General features: G+C 40.7%; 1 protein-coding gene across 1 annotated transcript in view; it reads right to left on the bottom strand.

Annotated features, from left to right (window-relative positions):
- Positions 1 to 22796, bottom strand: part of LOC114025574 (TBC1 domain family member 2A-like) — a 64118-nt gene extending 41322 nt beyond the window's left edge. Inside the window, exons 1-3 of the mRNA XM_027839056.1 lie at positions 22149 to 22796; positions 17634 to 17781; positions 8070 to 8217 (exon numbers count right to left, since the gene is read on the bottom strand). Of these exons, the coding sequence (XP_027694857.1) occupies positions 8070 to 8217; positions 17634 to 17781; positions 22149 to 22544 (692 nt within the window). The 5' untranslated portion in view covers positions 22545 to 22796. The remainder of the gene's footprint in view (positions 1 to 8069; positions 8218 to 17633; positions 17782 to 22148) is intronic.
- Positions 22797 to 26768: the final 3972 nt, after the last annotated feature.

The following is a 26768-nucleotide window of genomic DNA, read 5'->3' on the forward strand; positions in this document are numbered from 1 at the left end:
AAAGACAGTATCAATATGGAAAGGCACTTTTACTCAGTCAACATGCATTTACTAAGTACTTACTATATGCGAGTACTGAGCAAAGCACTGGGGTACAAAGAAAGCAAAAACAGTCCCTTGCTCTCAAGGAACTTATACTCTAATGGGCAAGACAATATGTAAACAAATAGGTATATTTGGGATACATGCAGAAAAGGTGAAAGGTAATATTAGAAGGCAAAGCTATAGTAGCTTAGGGGACTGGGAAAGGCTCCCCCCCCAGCTGAAGGTGGCATCTGAGCTGAGTCTTAAAGAAAGTCCAGGAGCATAAGAGTTGGAGGTGAGGATTAAGAGCATTCCAGGCATAGGGCACAGCTAACATAAGGTACTGCAAGGAGGCCAGTGTAGATGGACCACAGAGTGCTCAGAGTAAAGTGATGTAATGGGGATTTAAAGTGAAGTGTTATGTCTGTAAAGTAAGAAGGGTTCAGGGTGTAAAAAGCTTTAAATTTGATGCTGGAGGTAATAAGGAGTCACTGGAACTCACTGAGTAAGGGCTGATGTGGTCCGACAAATGCTTTGGTAGCTGAGTGGAGGATGGATCGGAAGGGGAAGGACCTGATGCACACTATCCGTCTGAACATGGGCAAATCACTTAACCTCTTAATGTCCAAGCAAACTAATACTCTTAGTTAAGGATGAAAGGACAAACTGCATCATTGGTGGAAAGATTTTCCACACCAGGATTTTCCTACATTGATGAACCCACAGATCTGAATTCTCTTAAAAAAAAAGTTGTTTTCTGTACTTTGCTACCTATGATTTATTGAAAAACAGGTCAACAATTTTAGTAATAATAGAACAGTAAAATAAAAACAATTGCTACATTAATGAATCAATGAGCAATGGATTTATAATCTCATTACTCATGCTCATTAGTGGTGTGATCCCTGGATAGGTCATTTAAATCCTGTGAGCTGTAATATCCTCTTAAGTAAAACATCTGTATCACATACCTTATGGTGTTACTATGAAGTACAAACGAGAGAAAGTGTAAACATTAAAACACTATATGTGTGCTATTGTCATTAATAAGCTATTATAGCTATCTGAATAACTGAAATGGCTTATTATGTTGATGTAATAGGTAACTGCAAGAGCAAATTAAAGTCCAATCCCACTGAAATAAGAAGAAATGTAGGAAAAGTATGACTGTGCTAATAATATTTGCTAGATTATATGAAAGGTGTCTGAAAAATACCAATTAGATTCAAGAAAGTCACTAAACTTTGTATATCCTCTTTCACCTCGTGATGGCACCACTAGATCAAGGAGGTCTAAGACTAAGAGAAAGGCCTCATATGTTCAAAAATATTTATAGCAGCATTTTTTTGTAGCAGCCAAGAGGTAGAAGAAAGAAAATGGGTGCCCATCAACCAGAGGGATGACTGAACAAATGTGCTGTATAAGTATAATAGATCTTACTGCACAGTAAGAAATGAAGAATACGAGGAATTCAGAACAAATTAAGGCTTACATGAACCAAAGCAGAGAGAAGGACTAAGGACTAAGAAAACAACTGGCAGTTACCAATTGATTGATGGTCATGTATGTTTAATGCCTCTTACTAGAGAAATGGTGGGGAAGTATGTAAAGAGCTATATGTTTTCAGACATGGCTAATATGTTGATGTTGATTTATTTTGGAAAGTTCCACCACACAACAGAAAGTGTTGAGCATTCTTCAATCTGTCCATTTCATCATGATACCATCAAGGACTAGCAACCTATGTGAGCACAGCTCTGGTGTAATCACACAATCTCGGAGCTGGAAGGGTTGTCAGCGGTAACCTAGTCCAATCTACAACTGAAGATAATTTCCCTTTAAAATATCCCTGACAAATCTTAATCCAGCTTCTGCCTAAAGACCTCTACTGATAGGAACTCCCTACTTCTAGGCAGACTGTTTTACTTTTGGACAGTTCTAATTTTAAATTAGTCAGGCATAAAACCTAGAGAACCGGCCTTGGAATAAGAAAGACCTAGTTTCAAGTCTATAGTTCAGCACTCCAAAGCAGAGCAGAGTAAATCAGTTCCCTCTTCCACAAGAGGCCACATCAAATATCTGATGACAGCTATCATGCTTTCTCCCTATGACCCCAACCCCTACCTTCTCTTCTTCAAGCTAAACGACCAGTTTTTTCTCTTGATCGTCACATGGCATGAAGTTGAGACCTTCCCTAATTTGCCTTCTTCTGGATGCTCTCCAGCTGATCACATCTTTTCTTGATGAACTGGTTCCTGATGAAACCATTCTGGATAGTAGTTGCTATTCCCCTTTTTATTGAAATCCTACCTCTGTGAACCTGGACAAGTCTCAATCTCTCTGGGGCTCAGTTTCTTCATCTGGAGGATGAGGGGTTAGATCACATGGCCTTTGATGTCCCTTCCAGCTTGAGAACTATGATCCTATGAAACCTTCCTATGATAATGTATGTTATGAGACAGTTAGGTAGTGCTGGGCCTGGAGTCAGGAAGACCTGAGTTCAAATCCAGCTTCACTTACTAATTCTGTGCCCCTGAGCAAGTCATTTAACTTCTGTTTGCTTCAGTTTCCTCAACTGTAAAATGGGGATAATGATAGCACCTACCTTGTAAGGCTGCTGTGAGGATCAAAGGAGATAATATCTGTAAAGTGCTTAGCGCAATGCCTGGGACATAGAAGTGCTACATAAATGCTTATTCCCTTCCACAAGGGCTCCCCCTCCATAATTTCAGCAACAACAATGGCTCAGGAATCATATTTTCAAGCTCTTTCAGCATCCTGGGTTGCAGTTTATCTAAGGTTTGGTGATGTAATTCATTGAGAGCACTTAGGATCTCTCACCATTTCCTCATTTATCTGGGGTTTCAACTCCATTAATCATTTTTTTATTTTATATTTTCTTAAAGAACACTGTCCTTGCTAACTATGAACTCTGTGTGTATAAATGTGTGAATTCATGACTGTTTGCCTGGCAGTGTCTCTGTGTGTATGTACATAGTAAGATTGCTGAAACTTATCAATCAATAAGTTCTTGCTTAGCTACATACTCTGGAAATATGGGCAAGAGCACAAAGTGCTCTTATTTCTGCAAAATCCTGAGCATTTTAGCCTTTACGTTCTTGCCCCAAATTTCCTGTAGCTTACTATAAATGGCTTTAGAAGGAGGTGACTGCCTTTATCTCCAAAGATTTCCTTCCTTTTCTTGATCTATGTTTTAATTTTATCAGTTCCACTTTTAAAATGTCTTAGTAACCCTGGCTGGATTTACTTAAACAAGATCTTTTGGCATTAATCATCATTTTACATGTAGTTATGAAAGAACATAAAAGAATCATTAGACTACAGAGAAAGCTGTACTGATGAACAATTCACTGAAATGTCTACATCAGCAAAAGCTATCAATTTAATTAAAAACAGGACGAACTTTTAGAATGATGTAATAAAGAACAAGATTAGGATTCCACTTTTGTCTCTGCCACTGTATGCTGTATCACACCTTCGGCATATCAATTTAACCCATGTGAGCATAGCATAATGATGTCTGTTCTCTTGAGTTCTGGTCTTGAATATCCAGCTACCTCCTAGATAGCTCCTTCTGGATGTCCCAAAAGCACCTCAAATTCAACAAGTTCAAAACAGAACTCCTCTGCTTTGATGACAGGGGATGTTAATTGAAAAACATCGTCTAATTGGAAATGGTCTGACTGGAGACATTAAATTTAAGAAAAAATTGATGGTTAGTAATGTACTATTTTTTTTGTAGTTTGAGGCTTTATTTAATACAAACAAATATGTATAAAGCAGATCATTCCTTTTCTTTATGGCACTAACATGTGGGACTGCTGACTGTGATGGCCCATCGAGTGCTCTCTCCCCAGTGACTTTAGAAGAAACACTGAGCAATCTCCTCATAGTAAGACTGGTTGGGTATCAGGAGCCATTTCTAGCTCTGACCAAAAGAAAATTTCCTGACTAGCTGGGTGGCATATGTTTTGTCATCTTATTGATTCCATAACTAACACTGGGCATTAAGAACTGGCTCTTCAATTAACTTTACACTCCTGACTCTTGGTTTACCCAAGTTCATCGTGATCTTGACATACCAGATCTGGCTTGTGTCCAATGAACTTTTTGGTTCCTTTCTTGATTATTTTGAGCTTTGCAAGGGCTCTGAGAGTAGGCTTAATGCCAGCCAAGAGATGGCAGATTCCTCAAAGAATAGCACTAAGTGGAAAAGAGGGAGAAGGAACCATATACTTCTTTGGGAGTCCATGATTTCATCTTTGTCAACATTCCTTCTACTAATGTAGCTCACAACCCCTCTACAACTTAGTAGGTGGTTTAATGAATGATGTAGCCAAAATAAAAGCATTTGGAAACCAACCCTTTGGTGATGAACATCTTTACTAGTAAGCTTGGTAGGCTGGTTGCACAGTGGAAAGAACTCTGGACTTGTAGTCAGGAAGAGGTGAGTTCAAATCCCCAGGATCATACAAGCTTAGAAGCTGTATGTATGTTCTGAGCAAGTCACTTAGCCTATGGCTATGTCTGTTTCCTTATCTGTAAAATGGGGATATTAACAGCACTTACCTTTCATGGATATGGTGAAGATTAAATAAGATAATATTTTTAAAGTGCTTTACAAACTGTAAAGTGCTATATAAGAGCTAGCTATTATTTTATTGCTATCATTGCTATTAGCTATTATGATTGCATTGATAGGCCTTTATTCAGAGCCTTGCCATCTTGATAGGAATTCTGCCCATTTAGCCTTTAAGAATGCAAGCTCACTTTCACACCACAATGAATCACTTTAGTGCAGGACTAATACAGTCATTTTGCTGAAAAGGATAAAAAGTTCATTTCATGAAAAATGAAAACACAAGACTCAGATGGAATTTCAAGCCAAATTAAAACATTTACTCAAATTTGCTATTGTTCAGTTGTTTCAGTTGTGTCTGACTCTTCATGATCCCATTTGGGGTCGTCTTAGCAAAGATACTGAAGTAGTTTGCCATTTCCTTCTCTAGCTCATTGTGCAGACGAGGAAACTGAGGTAAATAGAGATAAGGGACTTGCCCAGGGTCACATAGCTAGTAAATGTCTGATGCCGCACTTGAACTCAGGTCTTCCTGACTCTAGACACAATGCTCTATCCACTGTACCACCTAACTGCCTTACTCAAATTACAGTTTTTGCTTTGGGTTTTTTTTTTTTTGGTGAGGCAATTGGGGTTAAGTGACTTGCCCAGGGTCACACAGCTGGTAAGTTTCAAGTGTCTGAGGCTGGATTTGAACTCAGGTCCTCCTGATTCCAAGGGCGGAGCTCTATCTACTATACCACCTAGCTGTCCCTCAAATTACAATTCTTATAAACTATGTTTAATAGCTTCATTTCATAAAATGTTTATATAAATGCAAACTGTTATAGTAGAATTAATGTCAAATTCAAACCAATCTATGACCTATTGACTTGAGAGTTCTTTCCAACAACACAAATCACAAGCCATGCTTGTGAATCCTCCCTGTAAGAGTCCATCAAATTATGTCTGAGTCCTTCTTCGATTTCTCTTAACATAAAGAGGATACCACAAGTATTCTCGCCATCCACCATTATTTCTCACTCTTACCAGGTGACCACTCCATATTCACTTTTTGTCATTATCTTCTTTTTTTCTTCTTCCTTCTTCATCATTGTTTAGTTCTTTGGAAGCAGTGGTGTTCTAAGTCTTGCTGTCACAAAGTAGCACCAGTAAAGTATTTATACTGAAAAAAAGGATCTTTGCTTTCTGGAGAAGCTCAGAGTCAGTAAAAGTACTTTTTACCCTTCCACAAACAATCTAGCCAGCTCTCCTTCTTTTCAACTCTGGGCCGAACTCATTGCTCATTTGTATTGTCAGATATAGATGCTGTTGGACAAGGTCTGTGGGTGTCCATTCAGATGCATGTTGAAATTTGGAAGACATTCTCCACCCACATTTGGTCTTTTCTGTTTGGATGGGTAGGCCAAACTCCTTTGAGTAATTTCAGATCTCTTCTTAAGAGACTCTGCAGTGTTTCAGAGCTTGATGCAAACAATATAAGGTCATTTACAGACAGAAGCGTCTTGAAGACCTCACTATTCACAGGGAATTCCTCTATGGATCTCTCTGTTTTTTGCTCTGCCTGCTTATCATCAGAGGGTCACTGCATAGTTACTTCTGTTGTTACATTTAAGAAAAAGTAGATGGGAGACAACTTGTAAAAGAGCCTGTAAAGGCCAAGTTTTGTTCTACTGAGGATTAAGAAAAGGTCATTAGATTTGGCAGTTAGACCATAGGTAACTTTGAGAAAGCAGTTTCGGTTGAGGTCAGAAGTCAGATTGCTGGGGGTTTAGAAGACAGTGAGACAAGTGGAGGCATCCAGTGTAGTGGCTTTTTAAAGGAATTTAGCAGAGAAGAGGAGAAGATGGGATGGTAGGATCAAGAGAGGGTTTTCTAAGGATGGAGGCAATATGGGTGTATTTGTAGGTGGCAGGAAAGCAGGAAAGGAGCCAGTACACAGGGAAGAGACTGAAGACTAGAGTGTGGGAATGATAGAGAAGACAACCCACTGGAAAAGATGGGAGGCAATGGCATGGATGAAGGATGTACCTAGAGAGGTTTGTCTGGGGAAAAAAAAAAGGATCACCTCTTCATATGAGGTGGGTTAAAGACAGACTGTGGGGGAGTATGTCTGAGTGATGCGAAGCAAGCAGAAGGGGAGAAGAGGAAGCTCTCAGGAAATGGACTCAATGTTTCTGGTGAAATGTGAGTCAGCTCCTTAAGCTGAGAGGGTGAGGGACAAGAATGGAACATCCATTGCGGACAGTGAGAGAACAAACTGATTACAGAGGAGCAGTGGGGGCCCAGTTAGGATGATGTAACATAACTGTGAAGTGTGCCCAGTCAGCACAGTTTTGTGCACACAGCTGGTTAGTAGCAGAGCCAGGATCAGCACACAGGCCTCTTGGCTCACCGACTAAGCCACACAAGGTGCTATAATTATTTTCTATTTTATACAGTATTCCTAGCTGTCACACGAAACATTGTAAGGTTTGCCATATGACTTTGGCCAACTATCTCATTTGATCCTCACAAGAACCTGTAAGGTGAGTACTACAGGTACTATTATCTCCATTTTACAGATGAGGAAACAGGAATCTCAGAGACATTGTTTTGTTCATGTTCTTATTGTAAGTCAGTATCTGATATTTTATCAAATCTACATCTTCTTAATCCCATGTCCAGCACTCTTGGCATTACACTTCTTGTTGCTGTTCAGTTTTTCAGTCATGTCCAACTCTTCACAACTCTGTCGGGATGTTTTCTTGGCAAAGATACTGGAGTGGTTTGTCATTTCCTTCTTCCTTTGCACTACCAAGTTATAAATTTGTCCACTCAGATAAATGTTTATTAAGTATCTATCATATGCTTGTTGCTATGGGAGATAAAAAAAGACGTCGTCTCTGCCCTCATGGAGCTTATAGTCTATCAGTGGAGGTAAAACACGCACAAATAAATACAAATACATGTTAGGTGAAGTAAGAGAGGTAGAAAGTGTTATGGTATTTTAGCAAAAGTTCCTTCTGGTTAAGGGAGGGTAAGTGAAAACATCATGGAGAAGATGGTATCGAACAAGATGGCACGAAGGACATGTAAAACAAACAGAGCTAGAATGGGGGAGACAACAATTCCAGGTGAAGGGAATCATGGGAACAATGACAAAGAAGTGGGTGAATGAAGGGTGTGTTCAAGGAATGGCAGATGGTCAGCAAGCAAGGTACTATGTACTAGGCACTCTGGTAGTTAGTACTGTTGGAACAGGGGGTGGATAAAACAAAGCAGTGTGAGAGAGGCTGAAAGAGCAGGTTAGATCTAAATTGTGGCAAACCCAGTCTAAGGAGCTTAAACTTCTTTCAGTAAGCCATAGGGTGTTACTGGAGGAGAGAGCTGGAGGAGGAGTGTTTCAAATGATAAGAAAGGTACCAATCTATAGATTAGTTATCCCAATTCCCTAAACACTTACTGTATTTCAGTTCCTAGGTGTTTGAGAGAAATATTCGGGAGGGTAGTGGGCATCTCTGGAACAGGTTGAGAAGCAGCTGCTATGCCTACTAGTCCAGTTGGTGTTTTCACAGGGCAGAAAAATTCATCAGTTTCTGCATTATCTAATTCTAGAGAACAAAAGAAAAGTGAAACAAATGGACCCAATGTTACAGTGCTTCGAAAAGCTCATGTTTAGATTCATGTTGAATCTTATTTTTATCTGTCTGGCTTTCCTTTGAGAGGCTGTCCATCCACCTATTCCTTCTGATTCACAAGGCCAGAAGCAGGGGTCTGGATACTCTGCTCCCCACTGATACCTCCAAACTGCTACCATGCCTCAACAATGCTTCTTTCTTCAAAGTTTATGCCATCAGATCACATCCCCCAATCCTCAGAACTATAGCTACCTTTCTGACTTTCCTCAATGACTTTGGCTCCCAGTTCACAATTCTCTTCTCCTCCCTACCCTGGCTATCATTCTCCCATAATTCAAAATTCATGGGAATTACACTTCAAACTAGCTGACCTCTTTCAAAGAGCTCTATCTCTACTCTACTACAGCCACACACCAGCAGAGCTACTCTTTAGACCTGACCATTATGTGGCACTATATGCTCCAAAATCCTGAATTCAAAAATTCCTTAGGTAACAATCTCCTATCCCTCTACCACTCCAACTCCCTCACACTAAACCCACTCCTTGCCCTCCTCCTCATCTCTAATCCAACTTTTCCCAGTCTATCCCTCTCCCTTCACCTCCCTCTTGGCTTTACTTATCCCCTTCCTGAACAGTCTTAACCTAATAATGGCCAGCTACTTCAAAAATGCCCTAGTGATAAATTTAGACTATATTGTCCCTCTCACCTTCTTTGATCCCTATGCAGCTAATCTTCAACTCTGGTTTACCCCCTTCATTTGATTTCCTGGATTTTGCCGCTGAGTGTTGATAGATAAGATCTCAAAATTGACCCAACTTCATTTATTATAAATTTGTCAGTCAACAAGTATTTATTATTTACACTGAGCTAAGAACTGGGGGTACAACAACAATAAAAAGGTAAACACAAGAAGCTCACATAGCACTGGGGGAGAAAACATGCAAACAAACTATGTACACGCCAGATATATACAGTGTAAATGGGAGATAATCTCAAAGGGAAGGCATGACTGACTAGAGAGAGGAGGCATGAGGGGTGGAGAGGGGACCAAGAAAGACCTTTGGCAGAAGCTGGGATTTCAGCTGAATCCTGAAGGAAGCTGGGGAAGCCAGGAAGTGGAGATGAGGAAGGAAAGCATTCCAAGCACAAGAGACAACCAGAAAAAGGTTCTGAGTTGAGAGGAGTGGCATGTGCAAGGAACAGGAAGAAGGATAGTATAGCTGGATGGTTGACTAAGTGGAGGGCATTCAACTGTGAGAAGAATGGAAAGGTAGGAAGGGATCAGTTTGTGAAGGGCCTTAAAAGCCAAACAAAAGGGGGCAGCCAGGTGGTGCAGTGAATAGAGCTCCGGCCTTGGGGTCAGGAGGACCTGAGTTCAAATCAAGCCTCAGACACTTAACACTTACTAGCTGTGTGACCTTGGGCAAGTCACTTAACCTTGATTGCCTAAGCAAAAAAAAAGCCAAAGGATTTCATATTTGATCCTGGAAATAATAGGGAACCACTAGATTTTATCACATACTTGGGGGGCACAGTCAGATGTGCTTTAGGAAAATCACTTTGGCAGTCGTGAGATGGACTGGAGTGGGAAGAGACTTGTTGCAGGGATACCAAGCAGCAGGCTGCTGCAGCAGTCCAGGTGTGGGGTGATGAGGATCCGTACCAGGGCGGTGGCTACATGAGCACAAAGAAAGGATTTTTATGATTTGTTGTGAAGGTAGAAACAACAAGGCTTGGCAAGAGACTGGACGTGTTGGGTAAGTGTGAGTGAGGAACCTAAGATGAAATATGGGTGTGAGACTGGGAAGATGGTGGTGTTCTTGACAGAAAAAAGGAAGTGCGGCAGAGGAGGAGGTTTTGCGGGAAAGATGCTGGACACTTTAACCTCAACTGCACACTCACTGTTACTCAGAAATCCTTTTATTTTATTCTTATCAGTTCACAGTCTAAATTCTCACATTTGGTCTAAATCTCTTTCAATCTCTTCTCAAGCCTGCAATTTCTCTCTACCCTTTATGCTCAGTCAATGACATAATTTTCCCTTACTGAGATCACAGTCATCTTTTGTGATATCCTTAAAACTCCTAAGTAATTTCACCTTTTTTCCGCTTTCCTTCCTCCAGTTTCAGAGGAAGAGGTGACCCTACTTTTTGGCAAGGCCAACTCCTTCACTTATGCATTTATCCTTTACTGCTTCCTCCTGCTTTATCAATCAATCATCTTTTTTTTTTTTTTTTTTGCATCTTGAATCTCCCCCTTTCTACTGACTCCTTCTCATCTTACCACAGCAATGCTCAGGTTTCCCCAATCTTAACACACACACACACACACACACACACACACACCCCTCTTTCCTTGACCATTCAATTCCATCAATGGCTTCTCATGCTAGTTACCAAATAAAATCAAAATTTTTAGGCTGTCAGTCAAAGCTCTTCATAATCTTCATAATCCTCATAAAAAAATGCCTCTCTGCATTTCCAGTCTTCTGACTACCCTTTATATACACTAAGCTATAGAAAAACTACTACTTGTTGTCCCTTTTATATTCTTCCAGACACTACTTACTGCCTCAGTGCTCCTTCTGTACCCTCTGCTTGGGGTGCCCTTTTCCTACTTACGACTTCTGAAATACTATCCATACTTCAAGGCCTGGCTCAAATACTGGTTCTGCTCCTCAACATTTGAGTAACCGTGGGCAAGTCACGTAAACTCTCTGGGTCAGATTCTTCATCTATAAAATGAGGGGATTGGGCCACATGATCTCTAAGTCCTTTCCAGTTGCAGATCTACGATTCGTCCATGGAATCTTCACTGATCAACCATGTTTCTAGTACCTTGGAAGCTAAAGTCATGGTCTTACTCCCATTAATCACATAAAATCCATTTTCTTCCACAATCTCCCCAAATAGCTCCTGTGAACTGTCCTAGCTCATCTCTAGCACTGTCTGCAAAACTGTAAAGTTCCTTGAGTCTCATCATAAGCTGTCAGGAATTGAGGAGTTTATCTCCCACTTTCTCCTGTTATCATCATGGTATTTCTGAAAAAAAAATTATTCTATTTCCAGTACTTCCCTAAACCAGATAATATTTTACCAAATATGAGGGCTGGTTTATCTCTGCCCCCATCTGATCTACTCTAATTGACACTAAATGTTTACTGGCACAGTAGATGCATCTGGCTTCTAGATATACTTTCACATTCCTCCATATCTACTACTCTAGGAATCCAACACCTGTGGAATGAAATGATAGATGGTGAGAAGGAACTCTTTGTTATTAAGATTACATTCAAAATTTGATAGCACCCCCTAGAAGTACCCCAAAACCTGATTCTAGTAAAAACCTACTACCAGAACCTGGAAGACCTCCAAACCCCTTGTTTCCCTCACTTTACTCCCTTTAACCCCTTAAGTTTTTGGTAATTGCTTCTTTCTGTTCATCTGGCTATTATTCCTTCTTTCACATCCTACATTTCAATATTCACTTAACAAACATTTATTAGATGCCCAATATGTTATGTTACTGTGCTGAGATGCTGAGTGTTCCTGATCTCAAGGAGCTTATCTAAACATTTTCTCAAGGTTTTATTCTTAACCTCTTGTCTTTCTTTCATTGATCACATCTATTCCAATGGCTTCGGTTATTATTATTATTGTCATTTTTCAACCTATGTAGATGATTCACATACTTTTATTTTAAACTGCGAACTCTCTCTCTCTCTCTCAGCTCTAGCCCCTGATTCCTAACTGTCAGTGGAATATTTATACATGCATGACATAGAGGCACCTGAAATTCAACATAAATCTTAGAGGTACAGCAAGATACAGAGAAGAGAAGAAAATATGGAAATGACTTTTTTGCCCAGAAACAGGTAAAAAAGATGAAGTAAGTGGTATAAATTCCTAGTTGCAGGAGATTGAAAGTATGTACTTGAGATATGCCAACATACAATTTAAGTGCAAATGAATGGGGATCCACCCAAAGGGGACTAAATAGCAGCAATAAGAAAGTATTCAAGATACTATGCTATAGGAAGAAAATGTTTTTGGAAAGCTAAGTGAACTGAATATAAGGTATAGGTATATATATACATATATAATATATATTATATGTAAGTGTAAGAGGTGTGTGTGTGTGTGTGTGTGTGAGATTCACAGTATCATACTTGTAAGAGCTGACAATCTCACTAATTCCCCATAATTGCATAACCACTCAAATTCCACTTCCTTCATGAAACCTTTCCAGATCACACATGCTCCAAGCTTTCCCCTCCTCTAGGTCCTTGTTTGTTCCACTCATCACATGCTGACTCCATTCCTAAGTAGACTTAACGGGAGACATAGCTGCCTTCAAATATATGAAGGGCAGTCATGGGGAAAAGAGATTAGAATTGTTTTATTTGGCTCTAGAGATCAGAACGAGAACAAGCAGTACAATTAGAGAGGCATATTTTTGCTTGAAATAAGGAAAAATTCTAACAGTCAGAACTGACCAAAAGTGGAATGGGCAGCCTCAGAAGGTAAATGAGATCCCATGTATCTGAAGTCTTTAAGTGGGTACAGGAGAGCCACTTGTTAGGGAGCTGAAGAGGGGATTCTTGCTCTAGTGGAGAGAGTGCTACATTCTGGAGGCGGGCAGACCAGGGTTTAATTGACACTTGTGATACTAGCTGTCCTAATTTGTCCCCAGACCTATACCTGAAGTGGTATAGCTTTAGGATGTGACAGAATCTGTGATCTGCTGCAGGGCTGCCAAGAGCCCTGTGTCACCTCCATACCAAGATGAAGTATTAGAGTATGACCCATGGGAGACAGGGAGGAACGAAAGGATCCATGCCTTTATGTTATAATGCAAAGTAAGATTAAAAGGGATTGTGCACATGTTCTAAAGCCTTAAATGTATGTTTTATAATTATGAACAGGCTTAAAGAGACAAAGCAACATAGAGTATAGGCTCTCTTTATACTGTGCAGAGATTGTATAATAGAACATCAATTATATGAGGATGTTCTAAGTAAAATACCACATAAAATTAAGGGTATGGGTTAAAACAAAGTAGAAAAAGGAGTGGGAAAACTAAGAATATTCTGATTCTTCTGGTTAGTCAGTTTCCAGTACAAGTCACATAGGAATTCAGTTATCTCAAGGATTTCTTGTTGTCACCAGTCTGATTCTAATCAGCTGAAATTGCTCCAACTCATTATGCAAACATCAATGAAACCAGGTTTGGAAATATAGGACAGAAGGCAGTTAAGGAAATGGGGGAAGGGAGACATTTTAGTAAAAAGGATCTTTATTAATGAGTCTCTAGGGATTTAAAACTTCAGAAAGATTTCCAACAAAAAAATTAGATGACTTTTTGCTCTAAATACCAATTTAATACTACACAGCTACAAAGTTTTCTCTTCTAATTTTCAAGTGAGTTGGATTTAGTCATAACAGGAAATAGTTTTAAGAGTTTAACTGCATATACATTTTTCCAGTAGTTGTATAAAGGTCATGAAAGTGGTTTTTTTAAAAACCTATTTCAAATTAAATTCAGACAAAGGGTGATACACTTCCTTGCAGGTTTCTTTTATCTTTCCACTTGAGGTCAGGAGGCCCTAATTAGTTTTCAGCATTTATTGAAAACTGTGAAAACTTGTAAAGCATTTTCATTTGTATGCCATTACACTGTGGCCTTATGGCAACAGTGAAAAGCTGCCAAAAGACTGCTGCTGTGAGCATCAGAAATAGCCCGGAGCACGTACTAGGTTGAGGTTGGGCATAGCAACTAAGCGATCTAGCTGAGCGAAGGGGGAGATGCAGGCAGGAGCTACACAAATGGAAATGCAGTCAACCTGCGTATGTGTAAGAAGATCCTTGAGTCGAATTAAGGTGCACAAATACAAATATGTATGCAGCTCAAGGACATTAGAAGCTGACAGTGATTTCATAGAAGGTTGGTCCTTAGAAATGCCACTTGGCTTTGCTCTGCTGCAGTGCCACACTCTGAACCTCTAACCCCAGCTACTTCTTTTATCTCACTAATGTTTACTTTTCATCACAAAGGGTTTAGGAAGAGAGAACAAACAGGTCACCACAAATTCACCAGGGCTACTTCAAAGCAACTGATGATGGGGCAGCATCATCATCTTTGCATATGACAGACATCTCAGGTATCAAGCAGCTAGACTCTGTACCATGGGTAGAAACCCCACATGAGAGGAGTGGACACATTAGAAGAAGTACTGCCTGTCAAGTCAGAAAACCTAGACTTATGTGCCAGTGGTAGATCAAGTACTTCCAGCTGTATCTGCTTAGGCTTAGAAAAGTTAAGGCACTGGACTCTTTCCTAGCTACAAAATAGAGGTAACATTTGCTCACCTATTTCACAAAGACACTATGGGTATCAAATGAGATAATATATATAAATCATTTTGAAAATAAATCCATATATAAATATAATATATTAATTATAGGCTTAAATTAAAGGCTTAAAAAGCTTTTAAACTGACTTGGGTTTGAGAACTCTTTTGTACTAGCTTACTATATGACTGTGGACAAGGTATTTATATTTCTTTGTATTTTAATTTCCCTTTGCATAAAAAGTACATGATTATTGCTATTGAAATAAGTTGTACATCTTTCTGAGGCTCTCAATTTTAAAAAGGTATATAAGTATAACATGTTGTTATCTGAACATTCTCTTTCATGGTACAAATAATATGTCCAGTATCATTCTGTTGTTAGAGCTGGAATATCTTTTTCCCTTAGGAGGGTTCCTATACTTCTTGTAAGAACTAAGAATGTAAGAACCATGGAGAAGGGATTTACTCTCACATAGATGTGAGAAAATTTTTCCAGCTTCTGTGTTAAACTGTGGAGGGCTTCTTTGTTGGGTTTATGATAGGCAACTTAAAAGTAATAGGCCAGAAAAGAAGATAGAATAAGTGAAGATGTTCTATTTTTGCTAAGGGAAATTTAAAAAAACCATATGTATATAATAAGAGATTTGTTAGTGTAACTCTTGTTTCTGATACCTATTTCTCAGAGGCTATGGAGATTAAAAGTCTCTTTAAAAGTACAGAAGCAAGGGGGATGTTTCTACTGGCAATTGGTGTGTGTTTTATTTCTGACCTATGATCTATGAGGAATCTGTGAAGAATGTAGAGGAAGATGATGTGAAACACCCATTGTGACATGTTTTATAGAAATTTTATGAAGTGAATCCTAGGAAGAATATCTGAAGAACTGGCAGGTACAATGTACTTTGGAAAGACTGTGATTAATGAAGAAAAGACAAAGAAATGACTAATATTAAACAGAAATATTGAAAAAGATTTTTAAGAGACTTTCATCAGTATCTGGATTGAACTGGAGTAAGACTTGAGTTTCCAGATAAGTGAAGAGTGGTCAACTACTGTAATACCGAGAGTCTAAGAAGTTATGAGATGTGACATTGAATATAGTCAAAATACTCTAGGTAGTTAAATATGTCTATGTTTATTGATATTGTCATTCATTAATGAATTGCATACATGAAGTAATTTTAATATTATTTCATTACATATAATTAAAAGTAATTACTATTGGGAAAGGATGATTCTACATTAGATTTTGAGCTCCTCTGTTATACTGTGAGCTCCTTAAAGGGAGGGATAAGTTTCTGCCTTTCTTTGTATTCCCCAGAGCTTAGCACACTGTCTGGCACATTGTAAATGCTTGATAAATATTTGTTGACTTGAGACTTCCTTCATTTCATTAAATAACTAATATTTCATGAACTGGGATGGGCCTCAAACTAGTGAGTTAAAGAGATACAATTTTATTAATGAGAAAAATCACAACTAATTCTAGATGGCTATAAAGCTCAGAAAGATAAAATTAAATACACAGCAATGGGTCAAGGGGCAAACTGACAGTGTCAAGATAATATTATATAGGGAACTATGACTTTGTCACTCCAACAGTTAATAACAATGCTTTCTTTCCCCTTTCTAATCCATAAACTCTTAATAGTCTAGAATACGGTGGTAAAGATGCCAAGGTCATAGGCTGGTCCTTATAAATAAATGCCAGTTAGCTTTGCTCTGTTGCGGAATGTACCACATTCTACAAAGAGTATGATAAGATGCTATCCTTTCTAATAAACCTGTTGCATATTGGAAGGGGATGTCCTCTCACCAACTTAGAGGATGACTTCAGTAGTAAGGCCCATTGATTCTACCTTTGTAGCATCTCTCACATAAGGCCTCTTCTCTCCTCTGATGCTCCATCTCACAGCTGGACTACTGCAATAGCCCTCTGATTGTTTTCTCTGCCTCAAGCCTCCCCCCCACACCAATCCACCCTCTACTCAGCTGCTAAAGTGATATGCTACCACCTTCTAATTCAATAAACTTTAGTGACTCCCTATTAGCTCCAGGATCAAATATAAATCTTCTGTTTGACTTTTAAAGCCTTTCATAACCTGGCCCCCTTCCTATCTTTCCAGTCTTCATACAATTTACATGTTTATTATGAGTTCTGCCATCTTGCCTCTACTACTCTGCCTGGTTTCAGCAAGATGCCCCTCCTATGTTAAGAGCATCTCCTCTAATCTCATCACCACACTGCTAACTCAAGCCTTGATTGATACTACCTCTCAGCCCTCAGACTTCGCTATGGACTTGATACTCACACCACTCTGAATCTACTTACTGCTTTCCATAAAATAAGAGATCCCTAAATCTCCTTCTTCCCCTTCCTGCTTCCTTTTCTGTTTTCTCCTTCCCATTAGATTATACTCCCCTTGAGGACAGAGACTATCTTTTTATTAACTGTAGAGTATAGCACAGTGCCTATCATATAGTAGGCAACTAATACACATTTATTAGATTGGATTATGAGCTGGTGAAATTGACCTCCTTGCTGCTCCTTGCACAAGACATTCATTCTCTGGACTCTGTACAATTTCAACGGCTGTCTCCGTGTCTGATACACCTTCCTTCCTCACTTCTGCCTCCTGGCTTCCTTCAAGTTTCAGCTAAAATTGTCCCTTCTGAAAGAAGCCTTTCCTAGTTTCCCTTAATGCTAGTGTCTTCCCTCTTAGACTGTCTCCAATTTATCCTATATGTATCTTGTTTGTACATAGTTATTTGCATGTTGTCTCTCCCATTAGAATGTAAGCTCCTTGAAGGCAGGGGCTATGTTTGCTTTTTTTTTTTGTAATCCCAGTGCTATAGTAGAAACCTAACAAATGCTTGTTGACTTGACTTGATTTAAAATGTAGGCACTGTTTCTTCTGCCAAGAGTTCTCCTAATTCCTAGTATTTTCATAACGACAACACAATTAAAGAGTACAACTGCAGAATGTAGTAAAAAGACAAGGGCTCACAACAGAAGGAAAATTATCTTTTGATACCTAGTGTGATGTGCAGGGGAGAGGCATTTCCAGGCAAAGCTTCATCAGTGACCCCTGAGACCAGGATTCCAGGCTGACTGTTGTTATACTCCCAACGCTTCCACTGAAGCTGCTGCAACCAGTACATCATGGTTTGTTTGTTGACAGCCTAAGAAGTCACAAAAATTAGATTTAATACTTGATTCCTGTAAAGCAAGTTGGTTCTTGTTTTATCTCTACATTTTTTAAAGGAAGGAGTAAGAAAGGGAGAAAGGTATGGTAACTACCTTTTTTCAGGATAGCTCAAATTCCAACATAAAAATCATAGGGGTGGAGTTGGAAGGGACCTCAGAGAATAGCTGGTTCAATCCCAGCCTTTAACAGACAAAGAAACTGAAGCCCAGAAAGTTAAATGACCTGCCCAAGGTCACACAGGTATGAAATGGAGGGTTTCTGCTTAGATTCCAGTCAACTGAAGAATTGCCAGAACTAACATTTTATGTTTAAAAAGAGTAGGGAGAGGCAGGTAGGTGGTGCAGTAGATAGAGCACTGGCCCTGGAGTCAGGAGGACCTGAGTTCAAATCTGGCCTTAGATACTTTCCATTTACTAGTTGGGTGACCCTGGGCAAGTCACTTCTTAACCCCAATTGCTTCAGCCCCTGCCAGCCCCCCAAAAAAAGAAATTGGGGAGATACACAAAATATGCAAGAATTACCAGGAATGGAAAACTTTCTCTTTCACAGAATTTAAGATTCAGATATAAACATTACTTACATATCAAATCTTTTTAGTTCAGATAGTCCTTATAAAATTGACTGGTTAAGTGATGGCTTTTCTTTGTCAATGTAAGACATAAAGTTCTGAAATGTCACATGCTCTGAAGCTGAGGATGGGGCACAGAGTCCAAGCTATGTAACTACAAGATAGTATGTGTGCATTCCTCCCCTTTCCCTTTTCCTTCCCCATATCCTGGCACTCTGCTAGGTTGACACTAGTAGCACAAAGAACAAAACCAAACAGTCTCTGTCATCCTGAGATTACATTCTACTGGAAGGAGACAACATGTTCACCAATAGATTTCATATTGTTGAGGTTGCTGTGGTGGGACTGTCTCAAAGAATTCAGTCAGACCACCTCCAAAACAAGTACAGGCATTTATTGGGAATGAAACCTCCAACGGGTTCAGTTCCAAGAGGAACCCGCAACTTAGTAAGACAACACAGGCAAATTTATAGTGTAATGATGCTGATGACACAATAGAAATGATGAATATTAAAATGGTAGGAGGGGTTTGTTAAGTGATTAAGTAATGGGGGAGGGGTCCCAGCCTCAGTGGAACTACACACTTGATTACCCACAATGCATAGAGGAAAAACCCACTGGGGGGCATTAACATATGATAATGATATTATAATAAGCCTCTCTACATTATAAGTTCACCTAAAGGACAGCTTTTGCTATTACTGCACAGGTGCCTATTTGGGGAAAGTCTCTTCTATTGTTTTGGGGAACACATCCTGCTCTGGCATACTGGTGGTGCTGCTTTCTGATTAGCTGACTACTGGGGTCCTGTCTGAGATTAGATGACATGGTTGTGGTCGAGTTCATGGACACACCTGCTGTTTCTATGGGAAATACAGGGAATGGGTATGGGGGCAGTGGCTAACTAGAGACAGCAGCTGAGATCCCATCACATGGACACACCTGTTGTTCTAGTGAGCAGTGAGGCATAGATGAGGAAGTTAGGATATTGAGGGGGGCCAGTGGCTAGGTAGGGGCAGTGGGCCTGCTGTTCAGTGGGGCCTATGATTGAATCTGGGGACCTGTGGTGTGGTTAAAGCTAGACTGTGTGGTTACATCAGGCCATGCCTGTTGTTCAGTGAGGCCCATAAGGAAGTCAGAATACTGGGGCTGGGGGCAGCTTTATTAGGATTTATTCCATCAATACAATGGAAAGTGGAAAAAAGCATTCATAAGTCTTTTGCGGGGGGTGGAGATGGGGAGGGATATCGAAGGCTTTACAGAGGAGTTGGCATCCAAGTGGAACCTTGAAAGAAGATAATGGGGGCAGCTAGGTGGCACAGTGGACAGAGGAGTCAGGAGGACCTGAGTTTAAATCCGGGCTCGGACCAGACACTTGACACTTACTAGCTGTGTGATCCTGGGCAAGTCACTCAACCCCAATTGCCTCCTTGAGAAAAAAAAAAATAATGAACCTAAGAAGCAGAGTTAAGGAAGAAGTGCATGGGGACTGGTTTGTGTTAGTGAAGGAATGAGTACAGGATCACAGATCTCGAGCTGGAAGGAAATCTGGGGCAATCTAGTCCAATGCCTTCATTTAAGAGAGGAGGAAACTGAGGGCCAGAGAACTTCAGTGACATGCTCAAGGTCATACAAGCAGAAAATGTCTGAGAGGTGGGATTTGAGCCCATGTTCTCTATTTCCAGAAGAAGTAGTCTTTCCACTCCAGTTTAAATGGAGTATAAGTTTTGTGATGGGGAGTAGCATAAAATGAGGCTGGAAAAGTGGATGAGAGTTATAACGTAGAGGGCCTTAAATGCCAGGCCAAGAATTTTGTATTTCATCCTATAGAAAATGGAAAACCATGAAAGGTTTTTGACTGGGGAAATTATATAGTCAGTCCCGGGCCTTGAACATAGCCTGGTATTTAAATGTTTGTTTAATTGATTGCTGAAGTATTGTACCCAGAACTGAGCACAAGGCAGTATGGATAAAGTAGAAAGAATGTTGGATTTACTCTTGTCAAAAGACCTGGGATCAGAAACTCACTCTGGTGTTGAGACCTTTTGCAAATTATTTAACTCTGACCCTTGGTTTCTCCTCTGTAAAATGAGAGAGTTTAGACTACACTAGATAACTTCTAAGGTCTCTTTCAGTTCTAAATTTATGATCCCATGACCAGGGTTCACAGTGGAACTACCATTCTGGACAGTAGAGTCCTGGATATTGTGATTCTCAGCACTGTCTATAATCAAAAGACCTAGGTTCAAACTCCATCATTTTCTAGGAAAGACACAATCTGAGCTTTATCTATAATATTCAGATGATATTTTTGAGATCCTACTCTGATGTCTCATCATTGTATGCCAGTGAGCCAGTGAGCCAGTCAATAATCACTTAATAAGCACCTATTATGTATCGGTCATGCATCTTCTACTGGAGATGGAGATAGAGAGACAAAACAGTCCCTGTCTAAGGTATCATGTAAATAACTATGTACAAACAAGAAATATATAGGGTAAATTGAGATAATCAATGTAAGGAAGACATCAGCATTAAACTTGAACCAGCATTCTTGAAAGCTAAGCCAATGAAGCCCAAGCTTTGCTATGTACTAAACCAAACTGTAAAGACTTTGAATTCAGGGCATAGGGGCAGACTGAAAGTTTGTTGTCCGAGAAGCAGCCCAGATAAGTTTCTAAAAGGTTTATCACAAGGTTGACAATAGGGAGCTGAATTGTTCACCCCTTGCCACTCTTTGAAGATTATTATTATAGTGATATTATAATATTATTACAACGTACAGAAGTTATATGTGGAAGAAGTACTCATAAAAATTTTTATTGAATAATTATAGTTTGTACTACCATCTCACAGGATACTTTGTACACCTTAATGCCTCTACAAATGTGAGTTACCAAGACTTCTTTACTCTGAAGTACCACTTAATAATCAATCTAAAGAGGGTGCTTAGTGTCCTAGTTCTAGGTAATCTGTGCCTCCTCTTACTCAGTATGACAGTTTTGAACACTTTAGCCTAAGGCACCACACCCTACCCTAGTAGGTCAAACTTTCTATGACTATTCCTCAGATTATTCCCAGGAAGGACATTATGCAAATTAAACAACAGCAGCAGAGAAGGTTTAGAAAAAGCAATCAACATCAAATACGGTGACAACCATCAGTCAAAGAAATCTAAGGCTCTAACAAGCTTTGGTTCCCCACAGGCTCTCAAGAGGAAGCACCCATTCCTAGAGGGACAAAATGCAGGAAGACAGAAAAGAACTAGAATCCCAATTTCTGATAAGATTAAAAAACCTCCATCCCTTTTCTCCACAAGATCTCACTTTTAATTAGAAAGAGAAAGGCACAGTCTTCTAGTTAACAAACCTTTCAAAAAAGTAAAAAGTTTGACCTACGACACGGATTTTATCATATGCCCAAGGCCAAATTTTACAGAACATCCAAGATCAGTCAATAAACGGTTATTAAGTACCAAGTGCCAAACCCGTAGCTAACAGCCGTGGATACAAAGAAAGCTGTAAAAGAGAGCCCCAGTTCCCAAGGAGCCCAGTCTAATGGGGGAGACAACGCGCAAACCACTACGTTCATAGTAGGCGCTTAATAAATGTTTATGGATTGAGGTACAAACAAGCCATATAAGGTATACATTCTAAGTAAACAACAGAGGGAAGGCACTAGAATTAAAGGGGTGATACAGCTTACAGCTGAATGTGGAATTTTACCCAGGACTCGAAGGCAAGCTAATAGCAAGGAAAAACAGTTCTATTTACCTTCAAGGTAAAAACTCGACTTGGAGTTTTGATCTCAAAAGTGCCCTCCTCGGCTTCCACTCTGCAATCAAGGGTAGCAGTGGAAAGGTCGATACTCCCCAGGGGGTTAGCATCCTGGGCAGTCCTGGAGTAATACAAGTGGCACTTTTTCTCGTCGTAGAAGAACCAGCGGGATTTCCAGCCCTTGATGGGTCCTTTGCCTCCGAATTTAAGCAAATACCCGCAGAGCTTCTCGGCGGCCCGGCCCCTGGCTTCTTTTCCGGGCTTGGGCAGCTCAGCCTCCGAGCCCTCCGGGGACGCCGCACCTTTCTCGGCCGCGGGGCTGGGGTCATCCCCGCTCGCAGGTTCGGAGGGAGTATCGCCGGGAGTTTCCTCCCTCGGGGTTTCCTCCTCCATCTCGGGGTTAATGAAGCAGGGGGAGCAGCCTCCTTTCCTGGGCCGGGGGGAACCCAAGAACCGCCCGGGGAGCCAAGCTTCATTCACCGCTAGCCCTCGGGGCTCGCAGCGGAGCGGAGGCGGGGCTTCCCCGATAGGTAGGGGGTTGGGGCGTCCCGCGCAGACCCGCCGCTCGGGGGGAGGCTTCGGGGTGACCTGAGATGGACAGGGCCCAGGGCGGAGCGGGACCGCAGAAGGACGCCTCGGACCCGTCGCCGCAACTGCGAGACCACCAAGCTCACCCCCAACCCTGAGCGCACCCCGACCGCGGCTCCACCGACTGCCGCGCCCCCCGCGAGGCTCCGCCTCCAACCTGCCCGGACCCACCCCTCCCCTGTCCCAGGCGTGCCTGGCCACGCCCTCTTCCGGCCGGCAGCCACGCCATCTTCGCGGCTGGCGCGCGGCTCCTCCAATAGGAGCCGACTTGAAGTAGGGAAGCGAGACTGTCTTCCAGCCCCCTCTGGGGGCGGTGCTTACCGGTTTTACCTCCCTCCCTTCCTCCCCCCCAACTCCCACTCCGAATTCTCCGCACCTTTTTTCGCAAAGGGAAGGAACACAAAACGTAGAAAAGGAATATTGTCCCTTTCCACGCCCCGTCCGCAGGGCCGCGGCTTCCTCGGTGGGGAACATTCCGGAGTCCACGTGGGCACCTGCGGCTCCTTCCCTTGTGACTGACCTGGGGAGGTGCATGCCTTTAATCCGGTCGGGCGTGGCCGGCCCTTGAGAAGGGGGAGCTGCGGCTGGCCCAGGAGAGTGTCGTAATCTTGTTGCAGCCGCGACTTTGAGAAACCACTGCCCCATTTCACAAATTTGCGGGGTCGTAGGACTAGGGGAGGAGGATTAATCCAGCCTGTATCCGAACACGGATCCCCTCGAAGACCCCGCGGGGGCCAGGCAGCCCACCCGCCCCAAAGGAGCCACCTTCCGCTTTGGAGGGCTGTGGTGGTTAGGAAGTTTTTCCTTACCTCAGATTAGGTAAAACGTTTATTAAGCTTTTGCCCTTTACGGGGTACTATGCTAAGTGAGAATCTAAATAAAATTAAAAAAAAGCCGTCCCCTCGAAGAGTTTACATTGGGTTGGAGACAGTACATCAAAGGCAGCTGAAAATCAAATCAGTCTGAAATCTGCTTCTTTGCAATTTGGTGGGCAGGCTCCTAGTTCTTTTCCTGCCGTGGCCAAGTTGAACAATCCCTCTCCACAATTTGAAGGAAGCTGTCAGGTTAATTGAACCCCCCCTTCCCCCGGGTAAATTTGTCTGAGCACCAGCCTAGCTAAGTTTGGAGAGGTTTATCACTTCTCAAGGAGTTTACAGTGGTAGAAAGAATAAAGAAAGTTCCACTTTTGGAATCAGGAAAACCTAGGTTCAAATCTTATTTCTGACAATAGTGGTGTGTTTGATTATGTGCAAGTCACTTAACCTCTCGTTTCCTCATCTGTGAAATGAGTCTCAAAAGTATCTATTTCAACACGAATTTTTTAGAAGACTCAAATAACATATAAAAACATTTTATACACTAAAGCACTTTGTAATGACAGCTGCCATTATTATCTCCCAAGACTTACATTCATATCCCGTAAAATTCAGCTTGGTTGATGAATTTTTTGACCACAGTAACTCTTGAAAACTAAGAAATTATAGAGATGTTGCAATGTGTTTGCATTGATTGTTCAGTTGTTCAGTTATGACCCCATTTGGGGTTTTCTTAGAAAAGAAGCTGCGGTGGTTTGCCATTTCCTTCTCCAGCTCATTTTTACAGATGAGGAAACAAAGGCAAACAGGGTTAATCACTTTGCCCCGGGGGTCACACATCTAGGAAATATCTGAGGCCCGATTTGAACTCAGGAAGATAAGTTTTCCTTACTCCAGGCCTGGCACTCTATTCACTGGGCCTCATAACTGCCAAGATTGAGTTGGAAGATACTTCAAATGTTGAAATGTCACACAGTTGTCTCAGTGAGTTTGCAGTCCACTAATTCCCCTACACAAACATTTATTTTGTGACCACTACCTGGCTAGATGATTGTAATAGCTTCCTGTCTATAACTGGTCTCTTTCTGCTTCAATTCACTCACATAGCTGCTAGACTAATCTTCCTAATACACAAGTCTGACCATGTCTCTACCCTGCCCAGAATTGTTCAATGATTACTCACTGTTTAAGGGGTGAAGTTTAAGTTTCTTAGTTTGGCATTCCAGGTCCTTTATAACCAACCTATGTTTCTAGTCTGATCCCAGTTCATTTCAACACAAAGTGTAGATTAAATGTAAGGTCCTAAATTAGGTATTAGAGATGGAAAGAAGAAAAATGACAGGTTCCCTGCCCTTCAGGGGCTTACCATGTAACAGAAGGATTAGAAATACAGTAATAACTAATATTGCCGAGAAAACCCCAAATGGGGTCATGAAGAGTTGGGCATGACTGAAATGACTGAACAACAGCAACAAAAATAACTAATACAGTATTTCATAGTGCTGTCTTTAACCTATATGAAACTCCAGCAGTTAACCAGTTTCTTAACAATTCCAGATCATGTTCAGACCTGGAGTCTAGAATCTGTTCTTCCTCTAACCATGTGTGATATAGAATTAGTCACTTTCCTTTTCAGATTCTCACTTTCTTCATGGAAAGGGAGGAGATTGGATCAGAAGAACTCCAGTCTTTAACGTCCCTTCCAGTGCTAAAAATTCTATTTAAATCCCCTTTACTTCTCTGTATTTTAACCCCGCAACTTGGTTGTATGTCCCTTGAATGTAGGTATTTGTTTTATATTTTTGTATCTCCATGACACTCCCCATGACAACGTCTCGGACTTAATAGATGGTCAATTTGAAAAAATGCTTGGTTTGACCATGACAAAAATATACAATTTAATCATTCACTTATTTCACATGTCCCTATCTTATCTGAGAATTCAGATTGTACTTTCCTCAAAGAGAGGAATAGAGTCCCCACAGTGCCATGCATAATCTTTCATTAAAAAAAATTTGTTTTAATGACTGAATCATTTGGTCAATTCAAACAGACACTTTTATAATATCCTTTGTTGTCACCTCGTGGACATATCTGGAACTGCACCTGTGTAGCCAATCAATCAATCAACAAGAATTTATTAAGCTCCTGCTATGAGCCAGACATTGAGGAAATAAATCCACCACAAAGCTATTCTTGGAGGATCTCTGCTTTGATGTCCAGAAGTCTGGGGCATTATCAGTAATCTCGGAGGTGGATCTGAGCAATGAGCACTTCTTAGTCATGGGGAAGGAAGGAGGGAATTGTTGCTAGTCTCCATTACCAAATTTCTAATCAATCATGTTGTTTCCTGCACCTCAGCTTTGTAACCCATTATATTATTCCTAATTCCGTGATGTCACATGTTCTGTTCTTTGTTCTGTACTCCCCAAAACCTATAAAAGGGGAACTTTCCATCAGGTCAGGGTCTTTGGCATAAATGGAGGCAAGCCAATTGACTCATTTATTCACAGGCAGCATGCCCCTGTTAATAAATGTTATCTTGTGCAAAAAATTACCTCAGTTTACCTTCTTGCTAAATTTCACCCTAGACATGCAGAAATATTTATCATAGCTCTTTTTATGGTGGCAAAAATTTGGAAACTAAAGTTGAATGCCCATCAATTGAGGAATGACTGAGCAAGTTGTGGTAGGTGAATGTGATGGGGGTACTAATGTACCATAAGAACTGAGGAAATAATATGATTTCAAGGAGACATAGAAAGACCTGTATGAATTGATGCAGAGTGAAGTAAGTAGAATCAGAACAATTCATGTTATAGCATAATGTCATAAAACAAATAATTTTGAAGACTTCTGTGAACTGATAAAGAATTAAATGAAAAGAACCAGCAAAACTGTACAATAACAACAACACTGTAAAGATAAATAGCTTTTGAAAGTTGTAAGAACTATGACTAATACAATAACCACCTGTGATTCCAGGAGACTGATGATGAAACTTTCCCACCTGGTAGTAAGGTGATAGTTTTAGGAGGATGAGACAGATATACATACATACACACATACATACATACATGCATATATACATACATACATACACACATGTTCATCCTTTGATTTCAAAGAAGACCAATGACATCATCATATTGAGGTTAGGGTACAGTGTGTTCAGCAGTGACTTAACAGTCCAATGTGAGTTTGGAAGGCTCTA

The sequence above is a fragment of the Vombatus ursinus genome, unplaced genomic scaffold (assembly GCF_900497805.2).
Source record: "Vombatus ursinus unplaced genomic scaffold, bare-nosed wombat genome assembly UNPS02014832.1, whole genome shotgun sequence".
Lineage (NCBI taxonomy): Eukaryota > Metazoa > Chordata > Mammalia > Diprotodontia > Vombatidae > Vombatus > Vombatus ursinus.